This window comes from Muntiacus reevesi, chromosome X, assembly GCF_963930625.1.
Source record: "Muntiacus reevesi chromosome X, mMunRee1.1, whole genome shotgun sequence".
NCBI classification, from domain to species: domain Eukaryota; kingdom Metazoa; phylum Chordata; class Mammalia; order Artiodactyla; family Cervidae; genus Muntiacus; species Muntiacus reevesi.
In genome coordinates this window covers 19,347,412-19,364,054 of record NC_089271.1, presented here as the reverse complement: position 1 = coordinate 19,364,054, position 16,643 = coordinate 19,347,412, and the positions used below count along the sequence as shown (strand labels likewise).

Sequence of the window (16,643 nt, the reverse complement as noted above, 5' to 3'; positions counted from 1 at the left end):
AAGTATTAGTTTAAAAAATTCTTTAAGCTCATGCATCTTTGCCCTGTTTATCTGCTTAGATTGCACTTTCATAGACAAATGGAACCGTTTCTTTTAGTAACTATGTCCAACATTTGAAAAAGTGACATCTACCCAAGCATTCAATAAATATTTTTAGATCAATGATGATGATATTTAAATCATAACAAATACTAAATTGTCCAAGTAATAATACTAGTTTATACCTAGGTTGAACGTTGTACACCCTCAAAATAGATATCACATGGAATCAGTATCCATTTGGTGTTTCCTAGTCATAACACTGAGAGATTATCAGGCAGAATTTTATGCTTTGAAAAATTTCAAGAAGTCTCCCCCTCTCACCGAAGTCTCCTGTTCCCACCAAACCTACCACCCTATATTCCTGTAGACTCTACCTCAAACACCAAGAAACATACACATACATACAAACACAGCATTGAGGGAAAAGAAGAAATTCTTCAAATTCAACCTTTACCAAGCTGTTTTCTTGATATTCAAAATTTTAGCACCTAGTTTTATTGCCTCTTTCCTTATATTCAAATAAACTTTGTTGTCCTTAAAATTCTAGTAAATGCTATATTGAAATTGTTTATAGGTTCAATATTGTAGCAGATTTGTATTATGATTTCTAAATATATACTTTCTTTTCTTAAGGGAAAAGTAAATTTCCTGGAGCCACCAATGTTGGCCATGGACCTATGATTTACTTTGTTCAACAAAATGTGAGTTGAAGTGCTATGTCTTATTTCCATGCAGAAACTTTAAGTACCAGTTCATAGTTCACCAGGCTCTCTTCTCCCTCTGCAAGCAGTATTCAAGAAGAGGCTAGTGTGAGCTGTGAAATGAAGAGGATGTGGAGAAGAGCTAAAGCAACCCAGGATGGCGTGGAACATGAGCACTGACATGAGCATTATTAAAAGCCACTAACATTTTCAGGTTGTTACCACAGCATAATCAACTTTATCTTGACTGATAAAATCCTCCAGCAAATAAAAAGGGGAAAAACAGAACACTCACTCAAATGAAGACCTAACCAGCAGAGTTTAATGCAATAACTACTTCATCAGTTTTACAGGTTATACTTCTTCATTTCAGGAAATGTGAGGTGTTATGTCACTCCTCACAGAATGTAATTCACAATTAACCTCAGATTATGTTCTACTACCTTCATGCAAATCTAGACTTTTCCCATCTTGTACTTTAGAGAATTTTTACCTCATTTTTTTCAGTTTGATTTATGCTCACTTGTCCTAATTACTTAATTCTGACCAGTTCTTCAACCTGCCCCTGTTGATTACAATTTCAATCCATTATTTTACTTGTGTTAAGGTCTAATTTCTTATAAATTACCTATCTAACATTGGTGATTATTCTGACCCAACCCAAGAGGCCAGGGTTATTAAAAACTACATCAGCAGTTGGGCAAAATATCTCAGAAAACTAGTGCCTTTAACTAGCAGCTCTACATTTTCTTTGATTTCTTGCTTTCATCTAAGGTATGAAATCTATGTCACAGATGTTGTGTAATGATTCAACTATATAATCCAAATAAGGCATAATATGGTTTATAAAAATGCTAAAATATTATTAATCCTTCTTGTTTTAGTAAGTATAGTTTCTGCCTCTGTCTGTTGATACCACATTAGTTTCTAGCATGGGTTCTCCCGCTATTATGAATGCACAAAGACCATTTTTGTTAATAACATATATATTTGATGTTTCGAAGAACAAGTCTAATCCTTTTGGAAATGCATTTATGACCCAAATAGACTATGAACTGATAGCAACAGTTGTATATTCAAAACTTCAGCCTGTTTTATAGAAGTGTGGGCTCTAGGCTGATATCACCTATAATAGTTGGGCCTCCTGATCCATCATTCTCAACCATTCATACCGTAGTGAAGTCCAAGAAATCTGCATTTTAACAAGCTTCCCTGGGTGAATCGTAGTCCTTGGACCAACCATTGGGAAGCACTGTTCTTGATCACATACATTTTCTTCCTACCTCACGTTTATCTCATTAAAGCAGTGTGACTACATCACAGTGGTTATCAACTTTGGCTCTATGTTAGAATCAACTGAGGCATCACTTTAAAAAAACTGATTACAACCCTACCAAGAGAGTCTAATTTAATAGATCTTGGATGGGACCCAGATATCTGTGTTTTTAAATAAAAAGCTCTTCACTCCATTCCAAGGTGAAGCCAAACTTGGGAAACAATGAGCAGGAAGTCTTACAAACCATGTCAAAGCAGCTAGATCATGTCACTAACTGACTATGTCACTGTCCCTCTCTAAAATTCTATTTATCCATTTACAAAATTGAGATAATGACATTTAGTCTACCTATTTCACCTAATTTGATTATTGTGAGGAATAAAGTTGATAAGTTCTAAAAGCATTTTGCCAACCTCAAAACAGAACTAATACCATTGCCTGCCTATTATAATTTATACAGCCCTTTTTTCTTGCTAATAATTTTTAAATGTCATAAGGTATAGGATTTATCCAGATGACAGTTATAAAGGTGAACCAACTTTAAAAAGCAGGTAGGGAGACAGGACAGGGAAGCATTCATGCAGATAGTTTAAATGGGAAGAACCAGGAAGCCTAGCGAGATGTTTCGTTGGGTATGGAGGGCTGTGGAAAATGGTGAAACATTAAAAGGGAAATGAATAGTTATGGTATTAATAACTGCTGCATAGTGCTAGGGTAGATGTTTCAAAAGGACTTAAAACCTTTGCATATAGTGCTTAAATAAGAGCAAGACACACAACAAAATATTTACAAAATCAGAACCAATAATTTACCTAACCAAACCTTTTGATTTTTCCCTTTAGGTACTTTGATAACTACTGCTATGACAGGGCGTAGTCCAATAATATCATGTTCTATATTCTTTTATGGTTCAGGTTTTCAAATTTGCTATCAGATCAAAAAATGGAATTTTTAAGTTATAAAAGCATCTAAATGATACTCAGAAACGTATACATGGATTTATTTGGGGAGGGTGGGAAGCAGAATGGACAGTAGTAACAGGAACTTTTTTTTAGCTCCCAAACCAGCCTTCCCCTCCAAGTTTCTGATTCCTCTCCACTATAATTCTTAATTTACCAGCTTATTACCAGTTTCACAAGGAGACAAGTGCCATTAACACTGTCCCCTTCCTGCCCCCACCCAACTCATCTCCCTGGAGTTACAAGCATTAAAAGGAGAAGAAATAGAAGAAGCAGCCTTAAGCTATTCTTTAACTTCATTTTAATTGGATAATTGCTTTACACTGTTATGTCGGTTTCTGCCAAACAATGATGTGAGCCAGCCATAAGCACACATATGCAAACCTCCCTAAGCCAGCCACAAGCATACCTCCCTCTTAAACCTTCCTCCCACCCCTACTCCCATCCCACCCCTGTAGGTTGTCAAAGAACACCAGCTAAGCTCCCTGTGTTACATAGCAACTTCCCACTAGCTATTTTACACACGGTAATGTATATGTTTCAATGCTACTTCCTCAATTCGTCCCACCCTCTCCTTCCCCCACTGTGTCCACAAGCCTGCTCTCTATGTCTGCATCTCTATTCCTGCCCTATAAATAGGTTCATCAGTACCTTTTCTCTAGATTCCACATGTATGCATTAATACACTTTATTTGCTTTTCTCTTTCTGACTTACTTCACTCCATATAACAGGCTCTAGGTTCATGCACCTCACTACAACTGACTCAAATCCGTTCCTTTATATGGCTGAGTAATGTTCCAGTATATATATTTGTCAGTGGACATCTAGGTTGCTTCCATGTCCTGGCCATTGTAAACAGTGCTGCTATGAACATTGGGGTACATGTATCTTTTTGAATTATGGTTTTCTCACGGTATATGCCCAGTGGTAGGACTGTGAGGTCATATGGTAGTTTTATTCCTAGATTTTTAAGTAATCTTCATACTGCTCACCACAGTCAGTCTTAAAATATTAAGGACTATATCTTTAATAATCATGATATACCTGGATTTTATCAACTTTGAAAAAAGAAACCAGTATTTTGTTTAGTTTTCTCTCAGGTTTTCATCAGCCTCAGAACTAGTTAGAGTGATTACATTTAAATTCCTGTAACCCCTTTTTAGGTGAAATTTTAAAGAGAAAATGAGTCCTTTCATTTTTTCAACATTTATTTGCCTGGCACTAGAGACACTCAGGTGCAAAAAGCAGAAAAGCTGCCTTTACCAAGTCTCCTACAGCAAATCTTTTCTTAAATGGATTAGTATTACATTTGGCTTGATTCTTTAAAAAGAATCACCACAGTAGATTACAAGTGGGGGCACATCAGAGATTCTCTTCTGAAAACCTGACCATCTAAAAGGGTTAAGAATCATGTAATCCATCTATTTCCTTATATATAATAGAGCAATAATGCTAAATGTTCTATCTTCTTGGGGTCTTTGGGAGAATATTTTAAAAGCCTCTTGAAAGGTGAACTGTATAATAAGACAGTATGACAAAATGTAGTAATTCAGAAAATAGGAAGGCAATGAAAGTATATTACACAAATAAGCAACAAAACTTTGAGGAAAGAATGTGGTACATTTCTAAAGATGAGCATGTGTATACTGTATAATCCAGCAATTACCCTCCTACATACATAGTCCAAATATTCATGGTCAGGAGAATGAATAAACACTGAAGTATATACATATAATTAAGTATTATATGTATTGAAAGTGAATGAACTACAGTGGCTAAACAAAACATGAATTAGTTCACTATACACTATCAAATAAGAAAGCAATATGCAAAGTGATACTATTTGTACAAAGCGTAAAGTCAAGCTTAGCTAAATGAAATGTCTAGAAAATGTATGAAATTACTTTACAGAAAAAAACATGAAATAATAAACACCCTTAGAAGAGGCAGGGTAATGAGAAGAAAGAGCACAATTATAACTAAGACAATATTGGTAATGTTCTAGCTAGTAAATGGCCAATTTAAGAGTATTTGATTTATTTTTATGCCTCACAACATATATATGACATGAATTCGTTTGTGTATATATGTATATATACATAACATACATTTTAAAATATAATAGCGAGAAAACAGATGTCTGAAAAATAGCATCCTGTCATTTATTACCTAAAAGAATTTGATTAGTATACTAATGGCACCACACATCCAGTTCTTCTGTTATTATTAATGATGATACTATTGAATATCTACATCTTTAAAAGTGTCTTGGTAAGATGCTCAGATAATATGCAACACAGTCTAGGTTTGTAAAAGAATAAACCTATAAAAATAACCTATTTCATTTTATATGTTTTAAAGTTTTTTCTCACAAAAAGAGTGTCAGAAAGCTGGAAGAATAATAAATTATTATGTCTAATATTCTAAATAGTGCTTTCCTAAAGTCTTATTAGTATGTAATAATTTCATCACTTATTTACTTTTCGTTCTGAGCCTTCAGAAATTTTGCAGCTATCAATAATCACTTTTTTTTTAAACATTAAGAATGAGGATTTCTTTTTTTCTCTGTGTATTTATATCTATTCTGATTATAATGCTATATTCCAGGCCTTAAAGGGATACAGGCACATACACACAACATAATCTCAGCTTTGCAAATTCTATAAATTTTTGGTCTCATATTTGTCTTCAGAAAAAACATTACTCAAGCTATCTGGGTACTATGCTTAATAGTTGTATATCTACTATCTGATTCATTATATACTAGGATCATAAAGAAAAGTTTAAAAAGATAATGGTTTTGCTTCTCATCGTCAGCTAAAACAACTGAAGAAAACTTAGAGTATTGAACTAAAACATACTGCTTAAATATAAAATAAAAAAAGAATCATCTTTCATATTGCCTTCAACAGGTATGCTAAGTAATGCAATTCATATTGTTTAAAAATTACATGTAAAGTTTGTCCTGGTTTTTGGTCTGAAATGTCCCAGTTTCAAATCCCAAGAGCCCAAGTCCATTTTTAAGGTCACCTAGAATGTCTGTTTCAGGAAGGCTTAAACACTAACCCTGAGAATACAGCAAAAATAATATTGAAAGCCATGTTTGAGATGAATGATAAACTATATGAAAGCTCAGCCAAGATAGTCTAACACTTACTACATGAACCATAAAATATGTAGCCTGCCTACCCCATATACATGTATCTCACTACTACTTGAATCGTAATATCCCTTTTAGAACACAAACTCTGTATAACTTACGATTATACACTAGCCTTTTACCTTTACTTGTTTTGAATTTTCCATTTTCAACTCAAGGTTACTCGAATATATGGATAGGGGTGACAAATTCACAAATAATCAAAATTAACTTCTATATTCCAGTTGAACATGGACATTTCAAAATATCATTCAGAATATGAAGCATAGTTATCAATCACTTTAAATTCTAAAAAACATCTGAAATTAAACCAAAATCCTTTTTTAAAAAAAATCACTCATTTTAGAACCAGGTCTTTCTTCATTGCCACTCAATACCAAAAGTAAGCAGAGAAACACTCCTTTAAATTTTGTGTGAAACAACAAACTGACTTGAGGGTTTCCAAGGATCTTTTGCTATACAAGATAACTAAAACTGCCGCTTATTAAGCTCCCACTAAAACGTCAGATCATGAACTAAATCAATTTCCAATATTCACAGAAATTCACCTTAATAATCCAACAAAGTGACCCACTTTATAGATGAAGACAAAATTATGACATGAAGTAATTTGCTAAAGTTCATACTGTTTGTAAAAAGCAGAGCCATGGTGAATTCATATCTACTTTATGTCAAAGCCCACTATACTATTTTTCCATAAAATAAAAGAGCAAATAATATAAAAGGTCAACTAGGAAGGTAAAGGAGGTAATACTCATATGGATAAAATATAATGACGTTAAATAGGATAGCTATTTTTGTCAATAAACTTACAGGCTAATTTTTTTTTGTATAAGTCCTTAATAAAACATTAAAAATCACTTCTAAGGCTATTTTTACAAAGTTCTATAATCTCTTAAGTCTTTTTTAGTATTTATAAATACATGCCCTAACAATTTAAACCATAAATACCAATTCAATTAAGTCCTTAAAAAGCTCTTATTTTCTCTTGGCAATTTACTTTGAGTAAATAACAACTGGATTAAGATAAAACAGGCTAGATTAAATTCAAGCAGGCATTCTTTTCAGAAAGTTATATACTCAATATGTATTTTTATTTAAAAATGTATACTTAAGAATAACTCATAAATAGTTTACTTTGATTTTTATTTAAAATAATGTAAAGGTGACAAAATTGATTAGAGAGTACACACACATAATTTAGAGGAAGATGTCCATCAAAAAGAAATATTATTAATGTTGACTTCTGAAGATGATTTTTCCATTTTCTTGAATGAAGATTTGAAAAAAAAAGAAAATACATTAGACAGTAAATATGGGGGAAAATATCAAACTGGCAGAAAGTCAGAATAACAACTTAATTAAAGACACTTATTATAGGAAAGACCATAGTAGTGGCACAGTTGTTTCTGGTGCTTAAATTGACATGACAGTAACTATTCTTTAAGGTTTTCTGTATTTTTTAAACTAACAAGTACTATTATCTTATAAACATTTTTAAAGGACAGAAGACCTAATAACTATGCATAAAATTTTTAAAAAATTATGGCACAATAGTAAAAGACTATTTTCAAAATACTTATGCATATGTATATGCATGAAACAATGGGGCTAAGCCTCAAGTCTTCCAGGACTCATCATTCCCACCCTCTGTCCCTTGCCCCAAGTATTCCAAGTTCCACCGAAGTGGAACCTTCCAAACTGATACTTTTATGACCATTTCTTAACCATATGACAATCTAATCATTTTTTTTGTGTTTGAACTGGAAAAAACTTTAGATGGAATAATTGGAGGTTAAGCTGATACCCATCCGAGTAGGCATCATGGCAGTATTTCAGTGCTGAGAAGTGCGTGGGTACCTGTCTCACTTTTCTGTTTCAGGTGCTGGCAGTGCTTTAAATATCTGCAGCTTCAGTTCTTTGTGAGAATTCTTTCCATTTAAGATTTTAAAGCCAGTTTCCCCTTTTTCTCAAATGTGTTATTATAATCAATCTTATGTGGGAAAGAGGTGCTGGGGGAAGAATCTCTTTTAAAGACTTCAGCTATAACGGTCTAAAGCCATCACAACTGGAAATAAGAAAAACAGATACAGTAAGATTAAATAAATTCTTCCAAACAGAACTTGTTAAAAGAAATATATCTTTCTCCTCTATTGTTTGCATTACTTAAAATATAAGTAGCTAATATCAAAAGGCACTTTCCACTTACTTCACAGTAACACCCCTTTGTGTTAAGAAGGGAAAAAAAAAATCTATTTGTGACAGTTTATTTTTAGATATTGATCATCTCATCTTGCTGCAAAGGGAATAAAAATAATTAAAGTTGAGTGAAAAATAATTTGAAGTACAGCATATTTCAAAGCATAACTATCATCATAACTGTTCAGATGAGATTTCTTGAAAGCCTAGTAATAAATGCATGCCCTAGATATTTTTTTTTAATCTACACTTTGCTTATTCAAATTGGCCTCTTTTACTGGCAGCTTAAGTTTAATTCAGTCTTTAGATACTGCATAGAAGTCCAAGTGAATGCAATGATTACTGTGTATTTAATGGCTGAATGAGACCATTAGATGGACACTGACTGTTTGTAAACTACATAATTTATTTCAAAATATAATAAATATTCATCTATGCTGTGCTCTTCCATCAAACTTAAGCAGTATTTCGTCAACGTACATAGCATTCTTTTCATATTTTTCTAACTCAAATTCATTTTAGAAAATTTGAAAAACACAAAAAAGTAGTCTAAATAAACTAAAATTACCCATATTTTCATCACCAAGAAGCAAACAGTTAACTGTTTTATTTCATTATTTTAATGATCATCCTCACTCCTGTTGCTAAGATAGGAGTCAACAGACAAGAGAGCCCAGAAAGACCTTGTATCAAAGACATCACATAACAGTAGAAAAAGAGTAGATTATTTAAAAGATGATTTATAAACATTCATTTCATGCCTATAATTAAGTTTCCTCTAAAAATATGTTTTGCTAGCATTATATAAAAGCATATGATGTTTCTGAAGTTTTGTTCACTTTTATTCTAGCACTGGGAAATGGTTATGAGGATCAGTAATTTTATTTTAATTAATGAATAAACTGAGATGCAAAGTGATGGGTGTCTCTGGATATCTCTGGGGTTCTTAATATGAGTAGCAGAGATAGAACTGCAGCTTTTACACAGGAGGTGAAATAAAAATGAGTAACAATTCAAGCATTTAATTCTAGACTTTTCTGGAAGAGTATAAATGAGCATGTGCTAAACCATATAAGATAACTGGGGCTCAGGTCAATCTATTTTAACAAGTAATAAGCACACATTGTTCCTGTCTTCAAGGAGATAACAATTTAATGGAAGAAAGATAAGCATGATTCACAGCAGAATATAACCGACAAGATATAAAATGCACGTAAAGTAAGAGATTTTTATCTTTGTCCACACAACAAAGAATTAGATCTGAGAAGTTAACGAAAAGGACAAAATGTAATCATATAAGATAATCATGCTATTGTGAAAAAAAAAAAAGACATCAATAAACAAACATGTGGGAATATATTAATAAATTCAAATGTTACACACACACACACACACACACAAAGATAATCAATGCAGAAAAAAGAACAAAGACCGGACTGGAGACAAAGAAGACAAACAGCAGGGTGGTATATTTAATTTAATCCCAACCACATCAGTAATTATATTAAATATAAATGGTCAAAGTAGGGGGAATATAAACAATTATGAGAAATAGTAAAAACTTCACGAGTGAGGTGGTATTCCCTAGAAGCCTTAAAGGATGGGATATGATTTTGGCAAGCAGAGAGAAAAGGATATATGGGGAATGTTCTGAGGCGGCCTCAAAACATAAAAAGATGAAACTACAAGATCTATTTTACCAACAATAACTCATCCACATGAACTAGAGTACAATTAAGATACAAGGAAGAATCAGAGAATAAAATCAAAATTATGTTAGACCCATACTCGGAGTCCTTTGAATTCCAAAGAGAAGAATTTGTAATCAGTTTGGAGACTAGGGGAAAATTGCTGAAAGCGACAGAATCAGAGCAGGGCTTTAGGATGACTAGTCTGAAAGTGATCCATTCTATACTTGTAAGTAGATTAAATCAGAATGACACAAAGATGTTCTTTATTAAGAAAAATTTACATCTAATATTTCCTTTAAGGTACAACAGAAAAGAGTTAAAGTAGATGAATTATGACATCAAGTCAGGTACATACTGGGATGGGACAGACAAGGCAAGAACCAAGAACATTCATGTACAGAGAACTTTCTGTTTGGAAACATCTTAAAAGTTACGTGTGGAACAGGACATGTGACTGGGAAATGAGGGTGAGGTAGAAGTAACAGTGACAAATGTTATGAGCTACCAAATGTTAAAAAAAATAATAATAAATGGGTTATATCAGGGCAAAATGTCCTAAGAAGGGCAAGGCATCCTCTTCAAAACAGTGTACAGTGGGTGGAGGGTACAGCAAGTCCTTCTATGTCCTCAGTATATCTGGAGTATTTCAATTATTTGGGGATAATTTCAGTAATTCTACACTTGTTCAAGACAAAATGTACTTAAAGTTCAAGCTGTAAAAACATCTCTCTCTATTCTACCTGATGTTTCCTGATCTGCAAATAGCAAAACTCAAACCCAGTATGCCTTGAAGTAAGCTTCCTAAAGAGAACGTTGAGCCAAGTAGTGGAGCTGTTAAAAGGTCCTGTTGTGAGCATGAACAAGCCTCTGAGGGCAATATCAGAATGGCATATGTTTTCTATGAAGTAGATGTCTATAGCAGGTGTTCATACATTCTGGAAATGAAAACTGCATCACTTGTTACTTAGATGGTAGGTTCTTAAAATAGCAGAATAGGTGGGTTAGTCATATTCTACACAAACTGCACTTCCACCCCTGCACATGCCTCTACAGGAAATTTTAAGTCACTGAAAATCATTTCAGCCATTCTGAATATAACATCTGAAGGTTATCGTGACAAAATTATGTTCTAGAACCTGTGAATTCTAAACATAGAAAACTGTCCATTTTTTACTTTATAATGTTAAAAGAAACGTAACTTTTTAAAAGATGAGTTTGTTTAAATCTAATAACATAGAATTATTTTGATATAGGAAAAAAGTAGGTATGAATGAATTCAGTGAAAATGAATACACCTGATCCTCCTTCAATATTTTCAAGAAAACTTTTCAAAGTTGCCATTTAGAAGAATTGCACTCTGTTTACAAGGCAACAGTGGGCCAGTTACTCAAAAGTTAACCTTAAACTGGCTATCCAGATTCAGATGTTTAAAGGAGACAAAAGAAATTAAAAACATCCACTTTCTGTCATAATTATGCATGGAAATTACATTATTTTAGAAGGTGACATTAGATGGACTGCATGCTCAAAGAACTGACAATAAGTATGTTTCTCATGTATAAAAGTTAAAAAAAATAAACTCTTAATTCTCTCCTTTAATTCCACAGTATTTGAATTGTCTTGGGTCTCATGCATAAATGAAAACATTAAGAAATACATATAATATGATTATCACAGATCTTGTCATGTAGCAGACAATAATCATTTGCAAATTACTATATATATATAATTATATACACAAAATGCAAAACAAGGATTATTTGCATATAAATTACTCCTGAACACATATCCAATATACTAGGAAAGATTATCATACAAATACTGTACAGTAGTTACCCCTAAAGCAGAGAAAATTTTTTTCATAGTAAAAGAGAAGAAACTAATATTCTGCTATCCACATCTCAAGTCTCTGGTCAAGTTTAATGGCTTTTAAAAGTCGCTTTAGAAAACATTTTTTTGAAGCAATGTCACCGATAATACACAACTACAGGGAAAATTACCCATAGATTATATTACTGCTTTTTCATTCCTATGCCCTAGAACACTGTATGAGAACCAGAATCACCTGGAAAACTAGTAAACACTCAGATTCCTGGGCATTCCCCACAGTAAATTTGGGAGTGTGTGCCAAGAATCTGAATTTCTAATAAGTTTCTTTGTGATGATAATGCTACTGGTCCACGAAGCACACTGGACACACTGGACTAGCATAGCTCTAGAAGAGAAGTCAGCAAACTCTGGCCCAGCACTGAATTCAACCTGCTGCATGTTTTCCTAACGCAAGTTTTATTGGTGCACAGCTATGCCCATTCATTTCCCAAACACACTGTCTGTGACTGCTTTTGCAGAGTAACAACAGAATTGAGCAGTTGGATCAAACACCATATAGCCTATATCATAAAGCCTCCAAAACCTTAAAAACTATTTGGCCTTTCACAGAAAACATTTGCTAACCCTCACCCTCAAATGCCACTCTCCTCCCTATTATCCAGAAATCTTTGACATTCAGAAATAAAATTTACCGATATCAAATATGAAGACATGTACTGAGACAAGAGTATTTCAAAGCTCATAAAATATTTATTATCTTCATCAATGTCTGTGACTAACAGCAATGAGTTACTGACTTTCTTACTGCTATGACAGAATGATGAATGTCTCTTATATTCCACAATTAAAAGTCACAAACTTAACTCTCCTTTCTATAGATCTGCAGTTTCAGAGAAATGGTGCTAATAAAATCTATATAGGACAACAGAAAGTACACTTGAAACATTAAAATTTGTACTGATAAAATTTCTTATTTGAGAAAATATAGGCAATAGAGGAAATTCTTAATTATCCTTGGTAATAAAGACAGGGAGTAGAAGGATAAGTTAAATCATTAATTTCCTCAATAATCTGCTTTACCTATTTCTGCATCACTGGATAGGTTAACAAATAATGATAAAGCAGCAGTAGCACTGTGTTGACATCAGGCTTCTACAGAGTGGAACTTGCTGGCCTTACACCTCTCAGATATGTTTTGCTAGATTTAAACAAATGTTTGCAGGATATGTACTAGTCAATTCCTTCCTCTACCATTTCTTCATATCTTATGACAGGACATTTGTATAAGCTGCTGCACTCCTGGACACATTTGATTTGGAGGTCCCTGGTTAAAATAATATTCAAAGTCAAAAAAACTGGGTCATGTAAACAGATCACTTAAATGGTTAAGTATGATTAAAGGCTATTATGTATATTTATTATGTATACCTATATAAATAAAACTGTAGCTAATTGTATTAGTAAGGAACTAATGGGATCTTAGAGCAAAAGTCTCAGATTGCTATTCAAATGGGGCAATTTAATTTTGTGAAAGCCAATATAGTTTATTCATCCCCACTAAAAGTGTGAGACTAACAGACTTACTTATTATTGATATAATACTGTCTCTAGAGGTTCAGGTTACCTTTACATCTACTGATAAATAAAACCCTTGTTTACTGGGCTATTATATGCACAGTTTTCCAATGAATTATGTATTTGATTTCTACTGAACCATTTGTCTTTGAATATTCAGAGAAAAATCCCAAACCAATATTTTATAAACGCTTGCTAAATAAGCAAAACCACTATAATATTGTAAAGTGATTAGCCTCCAATTAAAATAAATTTATATTAAAAAAATAATATGATAGCTAATAAATTAACAGAAGGAAATTCTGCCAGCTAATACCTGTTGCACGATTGTTGTTAATTCCAAGCAGAGCTGTATGACATTATTCCTTGTAACTGAATAGTCTGTGACAGCAGCAAATGGTGATCTATAAAGGGAAAAGGAAAATTGTGATTAATCAGAACAGCTTTCAAAAGGTTCCCAAATACAACAGCATAAAATAAGGTTTTGAATAATGTGAAAGGAATTGTTCTTAAGTTTACATAATGATAAAAATATTCAGAACATACTCAAGGAAAAAAATTTAAGAGAAATGGTTGGAAGAGAATTAAATACAAGAAACAATGCTTGTTTTCCAACTACTCTCTCTTTTTTTTTAGTTCTTAATACTTAAATGTTCTCTGGTACTCACAAAGTCTTCACTACATCTAAAATAAAATAAAAAATGGCATACTTAAGCAAAGACATTTTGGGTTATTTTCAAATGAAGCTAACATTGTTGAGTCCAGTATCTTCTGCAAATAGTCACAATCTAGAGCTTAGTCTCAGGACAGCTGTCACTTACTGAGGACTTACTATATGCCAGTTACTCTTCTAACCGCTTTACATGTACCAAATAATTTTCACAACTCTTATAGGCACTATTATTGCTGTTTGCTTAGTCACTAAGTCATGTTTGACTCTTTGGGACCCCATGGACTGTAGCCCACTGGGCTCCTCTGTTCATGGGATTTCCCAGGCAAGAATACTGGAGTGTGTTGCCATTTCCTTTTCCAAGACACTATCATTGACTCATTTTACATTGTCTCATTTTATTGTCTCACTTTACATATGAGACACTTGAGATACAGCAAGCTTAAGTGAAAACTAGTAAGTGGTGGAGCTAGTAATTCAAACAGAGGAAGGCTGACTCCCAGTTTCCACACCCCAGAGTTAAACACTAATATACCAACTGCTGTGAGTTTTAAGTAGCTTTTCACTTGTACTAAACTAATGCCTTATGTCACTTCACATCCTTTTTCAAACAATTTGGCATACAAATAATATATATTTGCACTAGGTTTATATTTTCAAGAATGTTACAGACAGCAGCAGTCTTCCCAAGCAAGGGTTTTGCCACCAAATGAATTCACAGTGGCTCAGCTGGTAAATAATCTGCCTGCAATGTGGGAGACCTGGGTTCAATCCCTGGGTTGGGAAGATCCTCTGGAGAAGGGAAAGGCTACCCACTCCAGTATTCTGGCCTGGAGAATTCCATGGACTTTACAGTCCATGGGGTTGCAAAGAGTCGGACACAACTGAGTGTCTTTTACTTCCATTATTCTTTATCCTCTTGTCTATGAATGCCAAATAGGTTTTTATTGGACCAGAGATTATATGGGAAGCCCAGTTTAAAGAAAACAAGATCACAAAAAGAAAAGATATGGGGGTAAAAATCTAGTCAGATACCTAGAACTTCAGTGCTTCAGATAACTCTTAAGGCAATTTATATAAAACTGCTTCCTGGTTACAATCTGAATGTCCCTCTTATAGAAAAACTCTAGAACTCAAGCACCTCTCATTGTCATAGGGGTCCATATGAGAGGCTCTTTATTAGTTATAGTTTTAAAAATCATATTTTTCACTTACTTATTTTGGCCATTCTAATAGCTATAGAGGGGTATATCACAGATTTAATTGGCATTTTCCCAAAGTTATATGTATTTTCCCTATGTATTTATTATCTATATTTAAGAGCTATCTAATTTCCCTGACAATTTTCCAACTGGTTTAGGTAGTTTGTGTTTTTGAAGGAATTGATTCATATCATCGAAGCTGTCAAATGTATTTATAAAGAGTTATTTGTAGTATTTCTTTGTTATCCTTTAAATTTTGATTGACTTCTCAACATACTGTGTTTCCATTTTCATTCATTTAGTTCTGTGATCATTTTTATTTGCTCCCTTCTGCTGCTTTGGGCTTATTTTCTATTTTAATTCTTTTAAGCATACTTAACATGAGATCTAACCTCTTAAAAATTTAACTGTAAAACAGTGTGGGGAAATTAAGAAGACGGTGCCAGTCAGTCTCTCTCACCCCATTGCTCCATGTTCTGTAAACAATGGCTATGCACAGTTATGTAACAGCTGAGATCACTTATAGCACTGCACACACATGTCACTTGGTCACCAGGCTACCTTGTACAGTACGCCTGTATGAGCTTCACCATGAAAGTCCTGGCTACTGCAGCGTTGGGGCTACACGGGAGTGACACCATGATTATGTTGCATGAAGTTATCTTATGGCTACACTGTGGCTACATTACAGTTATCTTATGGCTGTTGCTATGGCTACTGTGTCAGGCAAGACAGAGGCTGTGTTATGGCTGTCAGGCCAGCCAGGAGAGAATAAATGCATCTGCAGGTCCTAGGGCTAGTCTCTTAGTGTATACCTAATCTACCCAAAGTTCAGTGAACACTACAGTGTGAACAGCAGGACAACTGGCGGCACAAACAAGATCAGCTACAGACAGTATTGTTAACTACAGGTACAATGCTCACAGGTATCCAGAACTTTTTAATCTTGCTTAACTGAAGCCTTATGCCCATGCTTGTTGATTTTTCTATTTTCTTGAGAAGAGAGCTTAGATAGCGATTTGAGATCTTTTTTTCTCATATAAGCAGTTTTTACAAATTTCCTTTTCATAACTGCTTTAGCTGTGTCCCATAAATATTGCATTATTCTATTGTCATATATAAAAATTGTATTATTATAATTGTATTATAAAATGTATATTATATTGTCACCCTGCTTATTTACCTTTATATGCAGAGCATATCATGAGAAATACTACAAGGTGGAATCAAGATTGCCGGGAGAAATAATAACCTCAGATATGCGGATGACACCACCTTTATGGCAGAAAGTGAGGAAGAACTAAAGAGCCTCTTGATGAAAGTGAAAGAGGAGAGTG

At 33.7% G+C, this 16,643-nt stretch overlaps 1 protein-coding gene across 4 annotated transcripts in view; it reads right to left on the bottom strand.

Annotated features, from left to right (window-relative positions):
• Positions 1–16,643, bottom strand: part of CNKSR2 (connector enhancer of kinase suppressor of Ras 2) — a 263,683-nt gene that overhangs the window by 173,387 nt on the left and 73,653 nt on the right. For all 4 annotated transcript variants that reach the window (XM_065916516.1, XM_065916517.1, XM_065916518.1 and 1 more), the window contains exon 4: positions 13,751–13,838. In XM_065916516.1, the coding sequence (XP_065772588.1) occupies positions 13,751–13,838 (88 nt within the window). The remainder of the gene's footprint in view (positions 1–13,750; positions 13,839–16,643) is intronic.